The sequence below is a fragment of the Pseudopipra pipra genome, chromosome 10 (genome assembly GCF_036250125.1).
Source record: "Pseudopipra pipra isolate bDixPip1 chromosome 10, bDixPip1.hap1, whole genome shotgun sequence".
Classification (NCBI taxonomy): Eukaryota; Metazoa; Chordata; class Aves; order Passeriformes; family Pipridae; genus Pseudopipra; species Pseudopipra pipra.
In genome coordinates, this window is record NC_087558.1 from 23,797,654 (window position 1) to 23,815,394 (window position 17,741).

Consider the following 17,741-nt stretch of genomic DNA (forward strand, 5'->3'; position numbering starts at 1 on the left):
CAGCCTCCTGGGAGCTGTAGTTCCCCGCGGGCGGGGCGGGAGGTGTCCGGGGACCTCCTTCCTCCCCACCAGCGCCTCAGGCCAGACGCGTTGCGCGCTTCTGCCTACAAATCCTTCGGAGGATCGCTGCCCACCTGCACCCTTCCGCCCCCGGAGCAGGTCAGCCGTGCTGTTCCGGGCCGGCAGCCCGGGGCGCGGGGCCCCGCGTGCGGCGGCGGCGGCGGCGGGGAAGGGGAGGGAGGGCGGGAGACACAGATCTCTTTTGCCTTCTCCCGCGCTGGCGTTCCATTGGCTCACCTCCGTGCCATTCTCACAACGCCTTTGCCTATTGGCTGACGCGGCAGCTGTGTCCCGCCCCCTGGCGCCCTGCGGCCGTGGCGGCGGCCTGAGCGCGGGGGTCGGACCGTGCCGTGCCGTGCCCTGCCGTGCCGTGCCGGACCGTGCCGTGCCGTGCCGTGCCGTGCCGTGCCGTGCCGGACCGGACCGGACCGGACCGGACCGTGCCGTGCCCTACCGTGCCCTGCCGTGCCGTGCCGTGCCGTGCCGGACCGGACCGTGCCGTGCCGTGCCGGACCGTGCCGTGCCGTGCCGGACCGGACCGGACCGGACCGGACCGGACCGTGCCGTGCCGTGCCGTGCCGTGCCGTGCCGTGCCGTGCCGGCCCGGGCAGCGCTCTGGGGGAGTGGGGGAGGGAGGCTGTGCCACACTTGCTGATTCAAAACTGGACGTGACTTCCCAGAGTACCAAAGCTTTTGCTTTTAAAACCGCCCGGAACGGGGAGAGGGTGCTGGGTGGGTGCTCAGCAGCTCTGGCAGAAACACGTCGGTCACAGGTGTCCTGCACCACCAGGGCAGAACCATAGGTCAGCCGAGTCACCGCACAGACCAAACACCGCTCAGGACACGCAAGGAACGGGTGCATTGCTGTAACCCACAGGGCTGTGCCTGGGCTCGAAGGCATCGCTCCTGTCAGCGTCGGTGCCAGCCCGCCAGGCTGGTTCAGTTCCCTCTGTTTCTGTTGCAGCTCCCTGGGTGCGGCGTGGCAACCGGAGCGTGATCATGGCAGCCAAGGCTTTTAGCGCCTCTGAAGGAGGCCTTCTGCCTTCATCAGCGAGTTTAGTCCTTACTTGCTTGAATGATTCTGATAAGCTAAGTAGATCCTACCCCTGGGGCAACAAGAGGAGGAAAAGTCGTCTCTCTGGACTCTGTCGGCTTAGAGCATCTCTGTCTGGTGAGCATTGTACTGTGAGGCTGAGTTTCCGTGAAGCTTTCAGATCTTCCTCCTCCCCTTCCCCAAACCTAGAGGTGACAGCATTAAGTATCCACCAGGATACACTTGTTCAATAAGCACCTGAGCTGTGGATTACTGCAGGCTGGGAGAGTTTACAGGGAAAGCATTACTAGACAGGTGCTCTGCACTGGTACTTGTCCCTGGGCAACTTTTATTGCCTGGCATTGGACCACCTTGTCATCTTCTATAATTATCTAAACCACAAAAGATTTCCAAATGAGGAGAAAGATGTTGTTATGCTGGATTCTGTCAGTGTGTCCAGATACAGGTCTCCTTGTTTTATTGTGGTGAGTATGTTCATACTATGTGCACTGCATAAAATCAGAAGTGTCCTTCTGATGAGTTGTTCATAATGCTTCTTCCAGTACTGCTAAACCTTCAAAGCTCCTTACTGATTTGGGATTGGAGTGATGGTGTTTGGTTGCTTATGCCCCTTCTTAGAGAAATGTTCTTTACAGGCAGAACCTTTGAAAATTTTAGTACAATCACTTGGCATTGTGTAGCTTGAAACGTTGGTGTGGGCACAGGTATTTCTGTGTGAACAGCTAAATAACTGGCTTCTGACAAATGCAGTGTTTAATAAGGGCTCGAGCGTTTACTGCAATTATTTAATAACCATTTCATTTTTCATTTGAAAGATTTCAAAACATTTTAAAATCTGCTAAGTGAAAAATGAAAGTTAACTAGTCTGGTTGAAACTTATGGATCTGGGCAAATTTTTTTAATCTGTGAACTGATTTTACATGTTCCAGTGGCTGTGATTCCAAGAGATACATTTATTAGAAGTGTGTCTGTTTTATTTTTTTAATTCATTCCTCTGACACTCCTGGACGGTTACAGCTACATTGCTGATCTTTCTCTTTTCCTAGGGGAGAAATGGAGCTCTTACTGTTTGTCTTCACTGACAGCTCGTAACATTTGTTCCAGCAAAACTGGTAACTCGTGGGCTCAGTGGGATTCCACCTCTCTCTCTGCTTCCATTGGAAGTTCTGCTTCTTGCTCCTTTTTGCATGCCCCTGCTCTGGAGGAATCCAGCCAGCACCTCCCAGCTGCTGCACGCAACCCAAACAAAGCCATCTTCACCGTGGACGCCAGCACAACAGAGGTATTTGCAGGACTGCCTGCTGCACTGAGCTCTCTGTAACTGGTGCAGGTTGTATGACATCAGACAGGCTAAAATGACTGTTACTCCTACGTGTAATCAGAGTGCTATGAAGGCATTTTGCAGTCTGCTCCAGCTCAGCAGTCTCTAAAGGCTGACGAGGAGTTTATTTCCATTGCAGGTTGTAGTTAGCAAGATATACAATACAATGGCAGAAGCGTGGATGTCTTGAGTCTTTTTTCAAACAGCCCGGGGAGGTGGGCTCCCCATTCCTAGAAGTGTTGGAGGCCAGGTTGGACGGGGCTTGGAGCAACTTGTTCTAAAGTATCCCCACCCATGGCAGGGGAGTGGAACTGGATGGTCTTTAAGGTCCCTTCCAGCCCAGATTATTCTGTGATTCTATGATTCCATAAGAATGCAGCTGTGAAGTGGCATGAGGGAAGAAAGAAAAAGCAAAATGTGCTTCAAGCCTCCTCTATGTAAAGTACCAGCCCTGGGATGTGTTTGTGGTAGCACAAGGTCTCTTTATCTGCCCCAGTAAATATGCCTTTTATGTTGGGAAGTATTTCTCTGTTTCTGTCCTGAAAGGAATCTAAAATTGAATCCTGACAACTTTAAAGATCTGTGCCATTTTTTAGCTTGAACTGGCAGTTTGGGTTTACCCCTCTTAAAGGCATTTAATCCTGACTTGCTCTGTGAACACAGACTCAAGTGTGTCAGTGGCTGGTATAATCACTGCACACTTTAGAGGCTGGACAGGATTTTGTGGCTTGCCCAGGCTTTGCTTGCAAGTACAGCTTTGTAGTTTTACTTCCATGGATGTAATGATTTACAGTTAAAAGAAAGCAGGAAACCTAAATGGGAAGCAGTGTCTCAAAACCTCCTAACCAAGAAGATAAGTCCTAGAATAAGAAGCTTTAATGAACTCAGAATTCTAAAGAACCACTCCATTTTCACTAAGAGGAAGGGATATTACAAGACATTAAAGCAGCAACCTGAGGAGATGATGGTCTATTAACAAAACTTATAGCTTTTATTCTTTGTGTTGGTTTGGTTTTTTTCTGTTTTTTTCTTTTTTTCTAGATCTTAGTGGCTAATGATCGAGCCTGCAAGCTGCTTGGGTGCAGTAGTCAGGAACTCATTGGTCAAAAGCTGTCCCACTTGATATCCAAACCCAGTCAAGAGGTGTGGGAAGCTGTGGGTGAGGAGTACCTAGAAACTTATGAATGGTCATCGGTGGTTTCAGGAACTGTGGTACGTGAAATGTTCAAGGAAACATTCCCCACCATCTCTGAATTCCCACATCTGCAGACTTTTAAGCCATGACTTGACCAAATCAGAACTTAAAGCACATTAGATTTTAAAAAAACTTAAATCAATATAATTGCTTAACATGGAAAAAGTCTATTATGGAAAAGTTCCCATTTGTGTGGTCCTTAAAAATATATTATAAATTGTCTTAAATTGCATTGGGCATATTATAAAGTCACAAGCCAGTGAAATATCTGTGCCAAAACACCATAGTTTGTGCAAAAGAATAGAATGGATATTTTTCCTAGAATGGGGTTGTTTATAAGAGAACTGCTTGAGAAATGTCTCAAAATTATTTTCTTTTGCTACTGTTGCGAGCTGTCAGTAGAAAATCCTTGGAAAATGAGCTCATATTCTTCCTGGTGTGTTATTTTTGTACTGAAATTGTCAGTATCTTAGAGCTTTATCTTCCTGAATCCTCAGTTGGATACGGGGGGAAAGAAAAAAACATAAGTTTGATTCAGTGAAACTCAAGATTAAAATCAAATATCTGGTAAAGGCACTAATTCCAAGCCATTCCAAGTACTTTATAGGAGTCACTGTCTAATTCATAAACCCATTCTGTCAAAATCACATAAAAGGCTTGATATAAACCTTGCAGGCTATAAGACAAATAAACACTTTCTGATCTGAGAAGAATCTGCTCCCATAAGAAGTTAAACCACTGGATTTTGCATCTCAAAGTAAGAACTATGTTACTAACGTGGAGTGTTCATTTGCACCACTGGGCATCCTGAGAGGCATCTCTGAGAGGCACTTCTCACCGAATGCAAGGTGTTAGAGTGGCTCATTTATTGTGATGAAGGAAATGCCTTTAGTCTTCCTCAGGCAGGGAGAGATGCTATACAAGTAACATTTTGTGTGTTTCATCTCTATATTAAAACTGTGTTTCTTCTCATAAAATAATAGGGAGTAGCCGAGAAACAATGTTTTTCTAACAGTGACAGGGAGATATCTTGCCTCAGTGTCTTACTCTTCTTTGAAATTCTTGCTAAGTAACCACAGTCTGAGTAAGTGGTGTCTCCATCTCTGATTCCTGGGGACAGATGGATGTTAGAGGCTGCCTCAACGAGAGGATCCCTGTCTCGGTCTGGCAGAGGCAAATAAGAAGCAAGGACACCCAGCGCTGTGTGGTTGTGCTGGAACCAGTGGAAAGACTTTCAGCTTCTGTTTGCTTCAGGGTTGACGTGAGTGTTGTCCTAACAATCAAATGACGTTGTGATGACCAGTTTATGTGTGAGCTGTATCTAAAAGGCAGCAGGCACAGATGACTGTTTGTGAACACGGGCTGTGCCCATGGCAGTGCCTGAAACCGGGATTGTGCACGCAGGACCTGGGCATGGATCTCCCATGTGGCTCTCCTTGATGTGTTTTGCAACCCACATGATGTTATGCTGTCTCTCCTCAGGGAGATCTTACACTTGAGCAGTGTTGGTTTGGCTGGGGGTTGGTTATTTGTGGTGTGGGTGCTCTTGTGAAGGGATCAGCTTGCTGAGGAACAGTTCTGTGAGGAGTGCTGGACTCCTCTGCCTCTCCCCCAGGAAAAGGGCAGGCTCCCTGCACAGTGATGTCAGAGTATTGCATTGTGCTGTGTCTGCTTTTATTGAATGAGTTGTGTCCACCAAGAGACTGCAGAATGAAATTTCCTTCCATTGCTTAGATGTTTGCAGAAACCGTTGTCAAGGGATTGAGTGGACTGTGGCTAAAATGCTAAAATTTTAACAGTCCTGTAAATTTTCTTCCCAAGGGAGAGATTACATCATGTGACCTCCTTTTTGCCCATCTCCATGGCTACCCAACATTGGAAGAAGTAGTTGGGCTCCACATACAGGACCTGATTCCTTCTGTGCAGATCCCTCCTCTAGGCAAAAAAATCCCAAAGGTACAGTATAAGCACCAACCTTATTTCTTCCATAGCTTTCCCACTTGGAACACATGTGTGCATGCCATTTTCCCTTCTCATGTAACAGAAAAGAGCTTTTTCAGAGAGAACCCTAATTCCCCTGGAAAAGGGTTTGCTGCTTATTTGTGGAGCTGCTGTCTGAAGAGTTCCTAACTAGGAATGAGACCAAGCCTTGACCTCTCACTGTGGAATCTGTCCTGGTGAAAGACACTTTCCTCCAGTACTGTGGCTTTTTAACACACTGTACTGTCTCTGCAAGCCCTCTAAGGTTCCTTTGAATTCTTCAGTCTGTTTTAATTGTGTCTGTCTGAGGAGTGAGAGAATACTCAGATGTTGCAAATGCCATGAAACTGGGCATCTAGGGAGTTTAAAGAGGCCTTCTCATGAATGCTTAATTTGCTGAAAAACTGCAGTATGGGCTGGTCCTCATCATCAAGATATTTATATAGGAGTTCAACACTGGGTTCCAAATCCTTAGAAAACCAGATATTGTTCATTTTGATATTCGCGGGTTCGGTTTGTTTTTCTTTTCCTGCTCCTTTTTCCTAAGAATTCCTGTGTCATTTTATATGAATACTGGAATAAAGCAAAAACATTTGGTTAGTTAGAGGTTTTCTGTTTGAGTTTTGTTTGGTTGGTTTTTTTTGCTTTAATTTAGAACCTCAGGACCCAGCGAGCTGCAGGCCGATCCAGAGAGGGTAACGTGTTTCCTCTCAGTTTAAAGCTGCAAGCCAGCCTTCTGGAGGAGGACCAAGCAAGGGTGCAGAAGGATGGGATTCTGCAGACAGAAGGCTCTCTCCCAGGCTATCAGTACTCTGCTACAGTTGTGGTTTTTTCCACCATCAGTGGTCTTATTACTGTCCAGTCAGATGGAATCATCTGTGGCATCAACGATAGTTTTGCTTTAATGCTCTTTGGTTATGAGAAGAAAGAACTGTTGGGAAAGGTAAGATAAGAGGCTTAAACCCTCCCAGAAGACTGCTACATCTGGCAGCATATCCATTGGAATTGTGAAGTTGTCTTTTACACTCCTTGTTGTCTGTGACAAAACCTCTGTGCTCCTTATGTTCAGTAAGTGAGGTGTAGGATGATACAGCACCAATCCCGTGCTGTAATTGCTAAGACTTGCAGTGCTGAGGAGCTAAGTATGGATTTCAAGTAGCCCAAAGCAAACTTCACAGTCCTGTGCTCTTCTTTAGTCCTGTGGATCACTTTTGCCTGGCTGTCCCTGAGAATGGGGTTCATGAACATGGATTGTTAGCATTTGCCCCCATTCTGTGAGCGCTGGCTTAGTTTTATGAGGTTTCATTCTTTGTTTTAGAACATTACATTCCTGATTCCCGGTTTCTATAACAACATGGAGAGAAGCAGTGAGTGTTCTTTGCCTTTCCCTCCTCTGGATGACTCCACGGGGACAGAGGGTGAGTGCCTCTTTGAAGGTGTTGCTGCCTGCCCTCCAGCTGGCTCTGGCTGCTGTAAGGAAGGGAGAGAGAGCAGGGACTGGAGGTTCACCTACAAACATGGGGACATTCTTCATAAAAGCAACATCCCTCCATGCAGTTTTTAAATTGGGTTTCCACTATAACTTCAGGTAAAGAGAATTATTCACCTAAGATTGTGCTTCTCTCTTTGTTGCCAGGAAGATGAATCTGAATATCCAAGCTGGAAGTTACACTGTCAATAGAGAATGCTTTATATTTAACAAGCACTTCCCCTCCCTCCCCTGCTAGGATCCTTCAGTATTTTAAGATGTGTAAAATACAGCTTTTGTGACTATACTGCAGCAGGGCTGTAGATGCTTAGGATCAATATTTTAAGGGAAAAATCTAATATTCTTCTGAATTGGCTTGTGTTGCTGGCTAATATTCAGTGTTATGTTGCTGTGGTGTTTCAGTTAGGGAAGCATCACATATTCTTCTGATGCAGTTTGCTGCATTTATGAAAAATTTATCAAAATTTTACTTCTCTAAACACAACAGGAATAAACAGAGGCAAGGAAGCCTCATGTTTCCAAATCTGTCTTTCCAGCTAGCTCAGCCCAGCACAGAGAACAAGTGCACACTTTCATCCATATTGCAGGAGATCTCTTCTGCTGTTTTTGTCTCCTTTCGTTTTTTCCTCCTTTTCTTTTTTTCCCCCTTTTCTTTTTCTCTTTGCTTAGAAAGGCACATCTGCATTGAAACCAATGCACCCCACTGGAACAAAGAAGAGTTCCTAGATGGTTTCTTAGGTAATTCTTTGATGAAATGATGCCACTAACCTAGGAATAATTCACTTCTTCAGTGAGGAAGCATTGTTGGCACTCAGCCTTTACTAATGGAAGGATTGTTCTAGATTCAGACCTCGTTGCTCATTACTTTCTTCTGCAGCAACAGTACTTGGTTTACTTCATCTTTCAAACTCATGTTTTCGCTTCTGATCCGTTGTCACTGGAAAACGAAAGAACTTTGTGTCCTGTTCTTTCAAACATATTTAGATGGTGTACTTTTTTTATCTTACAGCTTCAGCCAATTATATAAATCCAGTACAAACCTTGTAATTTTATGTGTTTGGAATGGACAGTGTATGTGTGTGGTTTGGACTGTTTTGTTGTTTTTTTTTTTGCTGCTGCTATTTGTGTGATCATTTTAATCCCAGTCTCTATATGTTATTGGCCTTTTTTTAGGTCTCTGAACTTCCATTCAAGTAGCTAACCCATGATACCAATACCTGTCCAAGAGCTCTGATAGAAAAGCAAATTTTGTCAGCCCTAAAACATGTAGATTGCTGCATGTGATGATTTTTAAAAATGAAGTAGAGTGGAATGCTCATATTTGGACTGTTTTGCCTCAGTCAAGCCTTTTATACTCAATTCCTTAGGGACAAGACAGACTGAGGCAGTTCCAAGTTTATTTTTAATCACTATAGCCTCTGAAGACTAAATATAAAAGGTTAAGTTGGTATGGTTTTGTTTCCTCTTTGGTACAGACAGCAGCTCCTTGGCTGCATCTTTAGCACACCTTCTGTCACGAGATGAAGAGCAGAAATTGGAACAAAGACGCAAAGATGACAAATTAATACATGATGAGAATAAACAAAAGAACGGGACCAGTTTCTTTTCTCCTCCCTCACCTCCTGAAGTGGCATCCACCCCCACTAATAGGTAGGCACTTCATGAACTGCATATTCACTTGGGAAAATGAAGAGCTGTGGTGGCAATCACCAGCAAAACCTGTTTTTTTTCACCAGTGTGATGTCTGTGGGAAGGTGCAACAAGGGCCTTCCACATTTTGCTGTCTTTAGAATCTGAGTGCTGTTTGCAAGACAGGCTGAGCTTTGCCTACCTTAGATTTTTATTTGGATCTGCACAACCCACCATTGTAAAGTTACAGGAATTCCAGCTCTAAAGGGGACCAAATGCTTCACCCAGACTAGGGAAGGTAATTAGGCTCTGCCTTCACTACAGCATAAACAGTGGATGTTTATCTCCTTCAAGCTGGTGTTGCACTGAAGCCAGATTACCTGGAGTGAATTCTAAATGTTATTCTTTTTGGTGCTCAGTGTAACTGTCAGGTCATCCATTAAAACAGGGTACTGTGTTACTGAAGTCCAGCCATTTTTATTCTACCTTTCCAGGTCTTTTTCCTGTTACAAGGTTAGAAATTCTGTACAAGTACATATATGATGCTCATGGTTTACTGTAAGTCAAATTTTAAGCATTAAAAATTCTAGCCCTCAGACAGTATTTACTGTCCATTTTAAGATATGGACTATTCCAGCACAGTTCTTGCTGCTTTTTAAAGAGACTGACAGTCCCACTGTTGGTGCTCTCCTGGATTTATGTCTCTCATATCATACTTAGGTTGTAAATGCTCTGCTTTATTGTTTTTCTACGCTGCTTTTTTACTAAGGGAGATGTTTTCAAAACACCTTGTGCAATACCTTGGACTTCAGTGAACCCTGGTTAAACTGATGGATGGGGACATCCATCTCCTGTTGGACAGAAAAGGGATCTCCTGTTCTCAGAACTGGAAGTATCCTACCATGTGTACTGGCTTTTTTTTTGTGATGGGAAATGATCTATGATCTATATTTAAAAATTAAGCTAAGCTAGAGAAGGAAATTATCCATAGGGAAAGAGTGCCATTTGAGTGTACCTGCTCTTATTTGGAAAATTTGTTAGGATTTTGGATGCCTGTGCCAACAGCTTTCTACCTTTTTCTTTCAAACAATTTAAAACAGTCGGTGCAGGTTTTAAATAGTGACTATGGTAACAAGAGTAGGTAGGATACAGCAGGACAGTTTTCTCATTCTTTTGGCACCATGATGTCGCTGTCAGCTTTGAATCTTTGCAGTGAGGACAGCCTTGCTTACTGATGGGCTGTCAGCCCACCAGAGAGCCTTATCCCAAAACCTGCCTTGACACAATCAGAGCAGTGGAACAGTGTAGAACAGTGGAAACTTCAGGATCAAATAATTCTCTAAAGATGCTCTCTGGTTGCATGTTAGTTCTAGGCTAGAAGACATTCTAAACACCTCATCCTATGGCCCAGTGAAGCTGCCTTCTGTTGTTACCTGTAACTCACCTGGAACACCAACAATGAATGAGCCATGGCCAGGGACAGCACTGGACTGCAGGCAAGACTTTCAAAGCCACGTGGTTACAGGTCAGGCATCAAAAACAAACTCGAGGTGTGATGCAGAGCATTCCAGCCTTGAGCAGGTTGTTGTTGAAAACTGCCTGCTAAATGATGCTCCAGCCTTCTTTGCACATGAAAGAAATACTGTCTGTGATGTTTGTTCAGCAAATAAAGTGGGTCACAGTGCTTCTGCACCAGGAGTTGCCACAACCTCTGAAGATGTTAAAGAATCAGACCCTGAACTGAACTGTATTTGCTCTGGTCTTGAGGTCCTGGGTCTGAATACTTGTGTCAAGGGGAACTCAGACAATTCTTTAGGTGTTACTGCAGCTCCTGTAGGAGCATGCTCGTCTGATGCAGTAGACTCCAATATGCTAACTGAGACAAACAGCACTTTTTCCGCTGGTCAAGGAAAGCAGCTGCTGAGTGGTGTTGCCACAGAAGCTGGTTCTGGGTGGCTGGCCTTCCAGGGGCATTTACAAAACTCTGAAGAATCCTCCAAAGCATTTCCTGAGGCAGCCGAAACTCCTGCAGAAACCGTGGGGCACGACTCTGGCAGAAACCCCCAGAAAGGCAAAGGGGGGCCTGAAGGACTCGGTCAGCTGCAGGGGCAGCAAAATATGGAGAGGAAAGTAACATCAACCCCGGTGAAACGAGAAGGGAGGCTGAATCCAGCAGCTCCTTTGGTCTGGGAGATTCTGGAAGGCAGCTACACTGGGAATTGCTGTCACAGAGACGGGTCACAGTTCAGTAAGTTAAATCTTCTCCCCAAAACTTTTACCAGGGTCCTGTTTTTCACCCACATTTTTGCAGAAGGCAGACAGTTATGATTAGCAGCTCACAGTGGAGAGGAAGGAAGAAGCATCTAGAAGAAAAATCAGTATTTAAGTCTATTCAGAGGATATTAGAAAAGGAGGTGGTATAAAATACAAAGTTATTAAGAAATTAATCCCTACTGAAAAGTCAGAAATATTCTTAAAACACAATTAAAAAGGTTGAACCTGATAACTTTTTCTGAACAGAAAATACACTGTAAAAAATCCACTGTAAAGCTGTAAAATCTCCATTTTTATGTAATTTAGAATAACCATGCAAAATGAATAATCACAATTGGACCCTGACAGAAGTTTCTGCTGGGGGTGGGAGCTGTGGAGGTAGCTGATAGGTACCTCTAGAATAGCTATGCTGGTGTCAGCCCCTCTGATGGTTCTTTGGTGAGCAGGTGTTCCCCAAATAAATAGCTCTTTGTTAAGAGCTCAGAATTTTGTCTGTGGTCTTGCTAAACACTGAAGTTGCATTCTACCATTTTAACTTCCTCACCTGTTCCTACAGGTATACTCTTTGAGGTGAAATGTGCAGAACTGCAGGACCCCACTGTACTTTTCTGTGTCTGGGTGGTGAAAGACCTTTCACAGAGCCAGAAGGAAGCTGTAGCAAAGACTCAGCTTTTGCTCTCCAGCCTAGCAGGCTCTGCCCAGTCTGTTGCTGATCTTTCTACAAACAGTCTTGGAGAAGTAAGAAATCCTGTCTTTGAATACTGAGCATTTCTTTCCTTGTTTGATTGTTAAGTTGAAGCTCAAGTCAAAAAGTTTTTCAAATTAACGTCATGAGGTGGTGGGGTGGATATTTCTGTTTCTTTGTTTTCCTGCTTTTATGTTAAAAAGAAAAGGTTTCAAATTGCTATTTTGTAACGTTTCTGGTGTGCAGGTTAGTGTAGTTACCTTTCCAACTCGAACAACACTGTTCCAAACTGCAGGAGACTCCAAGGAACTGCTGTGTATTGAAATGTACTGCAGATTAGACCTGTACTTAACTTGTCTGGTGATGGTTGTCGCCACCATAACCAAAGATTTCTCCTTTTAGCAATTCTGGCAGATGTGTCTGTTCTTTTCAGTATTTATTCATTTTATAAACGTGATCCTGTGGCTTGCTCATTTTGTTTTCTTGCTGTATATTTGTACCTAGGCCATCAGATCAACTTCACTTTTCAATAATTCCCGAAGAGCTGAAGAGCTCGAAGGATTAAGAGCATGTGAGGGAGAATACACAAAAAATTACAGCACTCTCAGTCTTATTGGCAAAGGCGCTTTTGGCTTTGTCTGGACTGCCAGGAGCAAGAAGGATCATCAGGAGGTGAAGTATTTCTTTTAGCTCTACTGCAATAATTATTTAGGATGAAAACTGAAAGGTTAGAGTGTTCATGTTCTGTCAACACTGCACTATTAAAAGCTTCTGTTTGGTAGTTTGGGGTTTTGCTTTGTTTAAACAGAAATCTGAGAAAGCAAACCTCATGGAAACAGGACAGCAAAATATTTGCATTGATGTATGAATGGGAGACAACAGGTGCAGAATGAGCTAATGAACTGATGAATGTAGCTAATGAACTGATGAATGTATCTAATTGAACCTGCTGAAAGAAGTTAACATAAGCTGAACAGAATTACAGGTTTTAATCTTCTGTTACTAAAGAAAATGGCAAACCTCAAAGTCTTTATCCTGCCATGACTCAAGGATGTGCAGTAGAGATGTTTATGTTATGGGACCCTCTTCTTTATCAGCAGAAGTATCAGCAAGCTCTCACGTTTCTCTGCATGGATGTTAAGTGCTCATTTCCCTCCATTGTACCCCTGTGCCACTGCTGCTGTAACTGGTTGATAAGACAGCTGGCCTGTCAAAGCCTCTGGAATTCAGAACAGCGATAAATACGTGCATTTATGTGCATCATTTGGCTCCCAGGATTAAATTACTTTAAAGATGTTTAAAGAAATTGTAGCTATTCACATTGGGTTGCTTCTATCCTTCTAGTAATATGAGTGACTGAGTTCCTGGAGATTAACTCACCTGACACTCAAAGCAGTGCTTTTGCAGGCGATGCTGAATGCTGTTGTCTGTGTAGGTTGTCGTGAAGTTCATCTGGAAGGAGAGGGTGCTGGAGGACTGCTGGGTAGATGATCCTGAGCTGGGGAGAGTCACTCAAGAAATTGCAATCCTGCTGAAGCTGCAGCACCCCAGTATCATTAAGGTACAGTGACTTGGAGTGAATGCAGTTTGCATCGGGTGGTTCATTTGAATACTTGGTGTCTCCTGTTCCTCTTCAGGAGTGAAGTATCCTGCACTGAATCTGCCTTTTCAGGAAAGAAAGGAACCTATCTGTCCTGCTTTGTTTAGGAGCGTGTGTCACATCAGACTATGGCTTGCTTTGACACTTTTACCCCAAACTGATCTGAAGATGTGACTCTTAACAGAAAAAAAGCCTGTACACTATTTCAAGATGATAATATGCGTATCTCAGAAGTGTGATGTCACATCTGAACATGTACAACTTCAGTAAATAATCTGGATACATATCTTGCTTCGTCCTGTTTGGTTTGGGGTTGTTGGTTTTGGTTTTGGGGTTGCTTTTTTTTTCTTCAGAAAGCAAATTCCTCTTAGGTTTAATTCTGCTCTTGGTTTTAGCTCTGTACTCTCTTCAAGAAACGTTTGTGCTCAGTGAAATGAGTCTTTGAAGATTATAATATACATCAGTTAAATCTCCAAGAGGAGAGTAGTGTTTATTAAAAAAAAAAAAAGGCTGTTTGAGGATGAAGCACATGATTAAACCAGTCTGTTATTTATAGGTGCTGGATGTATTTGAAAATGAATGCTTTTTCCAGCTGGTGATGGAGAAGCATGGCTCGGGTCTGGATCTCTTCTCATTCATTGATAATCAGCCCAACTTGGATGAGCCATTAGCGAGTTATATATTCAGACAGGTGAGAACACAAATGCTACATGCAGGTAAGATTTGGCTAATATAAGAACCAGGGCCCTGTTTCACTTCATACAGGCTAATGGTGTACGGAATTGGAGTCATGTTCAATACCTGCAGAACCTTTCCTCGTTAGTCTGTAGGACTGATTGAAATGCTGCCTGAAGAACCCTCGTTAAGGTTTACCTAGAAACTTGTAACAGAGAAGCCTTTGCAGGACCTTACTGCCTGTAAGGGTTTCCAGTGGAGCCATGGCCCCTCAGCTGTGACTGGGGCAGAACACAGCCCCTGTCGCCAGGATGCCATTCATGTAGTAGTCACATTTTCTCTGAGGGAGGAAGAAAGCTCACAGAAGCTGCCCCAAGCTCCACAAAAAGCCACATTTTCACTTAGTTCAGTGCTTTGTTTAGATTGGTTACGGGGTAAAGGGCTCTGTTCTTTAAATCAAGAAGTTCTCTTGGATTTTAGAGTGGCATAACGCAAAGTAACTCAGGGTAGTTTTCCTGTGAGTCAGGAGCTTGCCCAGTAGGTGACTGAGAGCTGAATTGTCCTTTGTTCAGCGAGTTAACCGCAGCAGCAGTCCCCAAGTAACTCCCCCTCATGAGTTTTGGAGTAAATTCCATGCTCTGTGGTATGCAGGAATAGTTATGCACGTGCTCACCTCCCCCACATCCCTGCTGTGCCCACCCTCCCCTCACCTGGAGTGTTGATGTCCCCTTAGCCTTGTGATGGTTCAGCCCTTTCCCTAACCCAGCCTGCAGTTTGTAGGGCTGCCTTGTTCTCTCAGATCTGTACAGCATTTCTCTGCAGAGGATTATAAATAGAAACTTTTCTCCCTCAGCCATCTGCTTTTCTTGTTAAATGCATTGCAAGGATCACGAATGTCTCCAAGGTGGTATCATTCTGATGCTATCCTTAATTATGGCACTAATTGTGCAGGAAGAGGAATGGAATTTGGGAGTGACTATATTATTTATACCAAACTGTTCTCTTAAATGCTTTGTCATCCTGCAGTATGGGAGGTTCACAGTAATATCCTTCTGGAGAAGCCCAAAGACCCTCCAAACGAAGGTGGGATAAAAATAGAGTAACCTGCAGGATTGTGGCAGTGAGTTCTGAAGCTTCTCACCAAAAAAAAACCCACAATCACATCATGACTGCAGCATCCCCTCCTCCTGCACATTTGTGAGAGGAAAGCAAGCAAAGCCTTTTGTAATTGTCTCTCCCAAGAGCATTACAGCACCCGCTGCAGCAATGCTGACAGGCGGACCTGGGATCATTTCCAGTTACCACAATTAGGATGTATATCTTGTTTAGATGGTGTCAAAACAAGCCAAAATGTGACTCTTGGAATACTGTGATGCCACATCGATTATCCAGGACACCTCTATGTAGTAACACCTAGTTCTTTGCTCCTCTTTCAGCTTGTCTCAGCTGTTGGGTATCTCCACTGCAGGAACATCCTTCACAGAGATATCAAGGATGAAAACATTGTCATTGCTGAAGATTTCACAATTAAATTAGTGGACTTTGGTTCAGCTGCCTACCTGGAACCTGGGAAATTGTTTTATACCTTCTGTGGGACAATTGAATACTGCTCACCAGAAGTGCTGTCTGGCAAACCGTATGTAACCCTCTGAAAAGTTATTTTTGTGCCATCACACCAAAAACCCATGCGTGCAGGGCTGGAACAGAGAAGCCAAGTTGCTGTGCCGTTGGAACTCTGCTAGAGTATCCAACCACAGGGAACTGCAGCAAGATTCAAGGCACTGCAGTGGCAGAAATCGCTTGTGAAAGTTTGAGTGCATACAAAGTAGGGCACTGTGGTGACAGAAATCAGTTGAATATGTACAAAGTTGTTTCTAAGTCTGTTGTCAGGCTTTCTCCACCCAAAGCTGCTCTTTTAAAGAGGTGGTGTAATCAAGTATTGCTGTCAATAGCACCTGCCTTGCGTGTCTGTGCCTCGTATTCTCACACTCTCATCTTGTGTGTTCTCTCCTTTCCTACGTGCTTCCCTGTACTTGAATTTTTGCAGTTTAATCCTTGGTCATCTCCCCATTGATTTTTGTGCTCCTTGGGACTCGAGGATTCTTCCCTTGCAACTTCTCTTGCTGCTGTTTTGGATGTGCTGCCTGAATCTTGGCTGTCTCTTCCCCCTTCTTTCCCTCTCCAAGTCCTCTGTACCTAGCAGCTGGCAGTCCTGTACCTGCTCCACAAGGAAGACTCCCCATCCCAGGGTGGTACCTGCAGTAATTGGATGTGCCTGTATGTATCTTGCTCCCACTTCACTGCTGTTTTCATTGGTCCTTCCGGCAGCTCCTCATAACAGAGTGGGGGGAAGAAGCAATGCCAGGAGGAGAAGAAATTCCCACTGGGAATGAGATGGAAGGTGAAGCGAGCAGCTCTTCCCTGGGAGTTCTCCCTGTTACTGTGTGAAGGAACTGTCACGTTTTCTCAGATGGAATTCTTTTGTTTTGAAAGGGCTGGGGGGACCTGTTTGCTCTTCCAGTTAAATATTTACTTGATAGTTTTGGCTTATGGTGAAGAAGTTGTAGGGGTAAGTTCTCTTGTCATCAGCTTACGTGTGTGGAAGTCTGGGTACATGTTACACACACTCATCAACAGAAACTGGTTGGCCATTCTGTGGTGGTTTTATTTCCTGGAGAAGGATAATGCAGACTCCTCAAACACATGAGAAACTGCTTAGAATTCTCACAAACTTCCTATGTTAAAATAAAAATTGGGAGAAAGGGCTGCCAACCTCCTTTTTTCTTTTTACTTTCTTTTGCAGATAGGTATATACTTGCAATCTGAGTTTAGGCAAGCTTATCTCTGCGCAGGTACCATGGCCCCGAGCTGGAGATGTGGTCGCTTGGCATCACCCTTTACACCTTGGTGCTTGGGGAGAATCCCTTCTGTGAGCTGGAGGAGGCCCTGGCAGCTGTCCTGAATCCTCCTCGCCCTGTGTCAGATGGTGAGCTCTTTCCATTTGCCTTTTTAAAGGAGTGGATCTCTTTTTTAAAGGAGTGGGAAAGTATAAGCAGTGTTTTTTCACCACGAGTAAAGGGGAAGCCTGAAAAGAAGCTCCCCAGTGTGCTCTGTGATGATTTTAAAAGCTGCTCAGTGCAGCAGAGTTTGGGCAACTTGTCGGTCTTTGAATATAAACCATATCTCACATTCCCAGCCTGTCTAAAATACAGCCTGAGCCATCCCTCTGCTGTCTCTGCCCAGGTCTCATGGATCTCATGGCTGGGCTTCTGCACCCCATTCCAGAGGAGCGCACGACTCTGGCTGTGCTAGCCGAGGATCCTTGGCTGCGGCAACCCGTGAACCTGGCTGATTACACCTGGGAGGAGGTGTACATCTCTGCTGAGCCAGGTGAGACCACCTCCTGAAGGCTTCTTCACCCAGCAATGATTTATTGAAGTCTGAACTGTGTTAGCGGGGTAGTTCCCAACCGAAGGTTGCCTGCTGATACCCATGTGTGCCCAGTTTATTAGTGTTCTTACCCAGGACGTTCTTCAAAGCTGTGAGGCCAAGATTTTAATGTTGTTCAAATTGTCCATAACTCAGAATATATATTTATTGTCCGCTTTTACTTTTTATATGTAGTTTTTGTATCTTTCTAAAAAGAGAATGAATAAATTAGTGATAATACCTCTGGGTGTTTTCTGGAGTTTGTGTGTGCAAAGGAGCCTTAAAAACAGACATGTAATCATGATTTGGGGGCGGGGGGCTGGGGTGGTGATGTCTATTTTTTATGTCAG

At 44.4% G+C, this 17,741-nt stretch overlaps 1 protein-coding gene across 3 annotated transcripts; it reads left to right on the forward strand.

Annotated features, from left to right (window-relative positions):
- Positions 1-672: 672 nt before the first annotated feature.
- PASK (PAS domain containing serine/threonine kinase) lies at positions 673-17,635 on the forward strand. Of its 3 annotated transcripts, XM_064666864.1 has the most exons (17): positions 674-1,231; positions 2,161-2,396; positions 3,477-3,647; positions 4,751-4,891; positions 5,452-5,586; positions 6,266-6,553; positions 6,929-7,028; positions 7,769-7,837; positions 8,575-8,749; positions 10,096-10,976; positions 11,559-11,740; positions 12,192-12,359; positions 13,123-13,248; positions 13,844-13,978; positions 15,399-15,598; positions 16,815-16,948; positions 17,206-17,635. In XM_064666864.1, the coding sequence occupies exons 1-17, from the start codon at positions 1,060-1,062 to the stop codon at positions 17,367-17,369; spliced, it is 3,477 nt and encodes a 1,158-aa protein (XP_064522934.1). In that variant the 5' UTR covers positions 674-1,059; the 3' UTR covers positions 17,370-17,635. The 3 variants fall into 3 exon arrangements, with proteins under 3 accessions (XP_064522935.1, XP_064522934.1, XP_064522936.1); XM_064666866.1 differs by lacking the exon at positions 7,769-7,837 and having other exon boundaries at positions 675-1,231; XM_064666865.1 differs by lacking the exons at positions 7,769-7,837; positions 17,206-17,635 and having other exon boundaries at positions 673-1,231; positions 16,010-16,924.
- The last annotated feature ends 106 nt before the right edge of the window (positions 17,636-17,741 follow it).

Excerpts from the sequence above, each read along its gene's own strand:
- PASK (XM_064666864.1), top strand. The coding sequence starts at position 1,060 with ATGGCAGCCAAGGCTTTTAGCGCCTCTGAAGGAGGCCTTCTGCCTTCA. Across the intron at positions 6,554-6,928 it reads AGAAAGAACTGTTGGGAAAG|AACATTACATTCCTGATTCC; the intron begins GTAAGATAAGAG and ends TCTTTGTTTTAG. Across the intron at positions 7,029-7,768 it reads TGACTCCACGGGGACAGAGG|AAAGGCACATCTGCATTGAA; the intron begins GTGAGTGCCTCT and ends CTCTTTGCTTAG.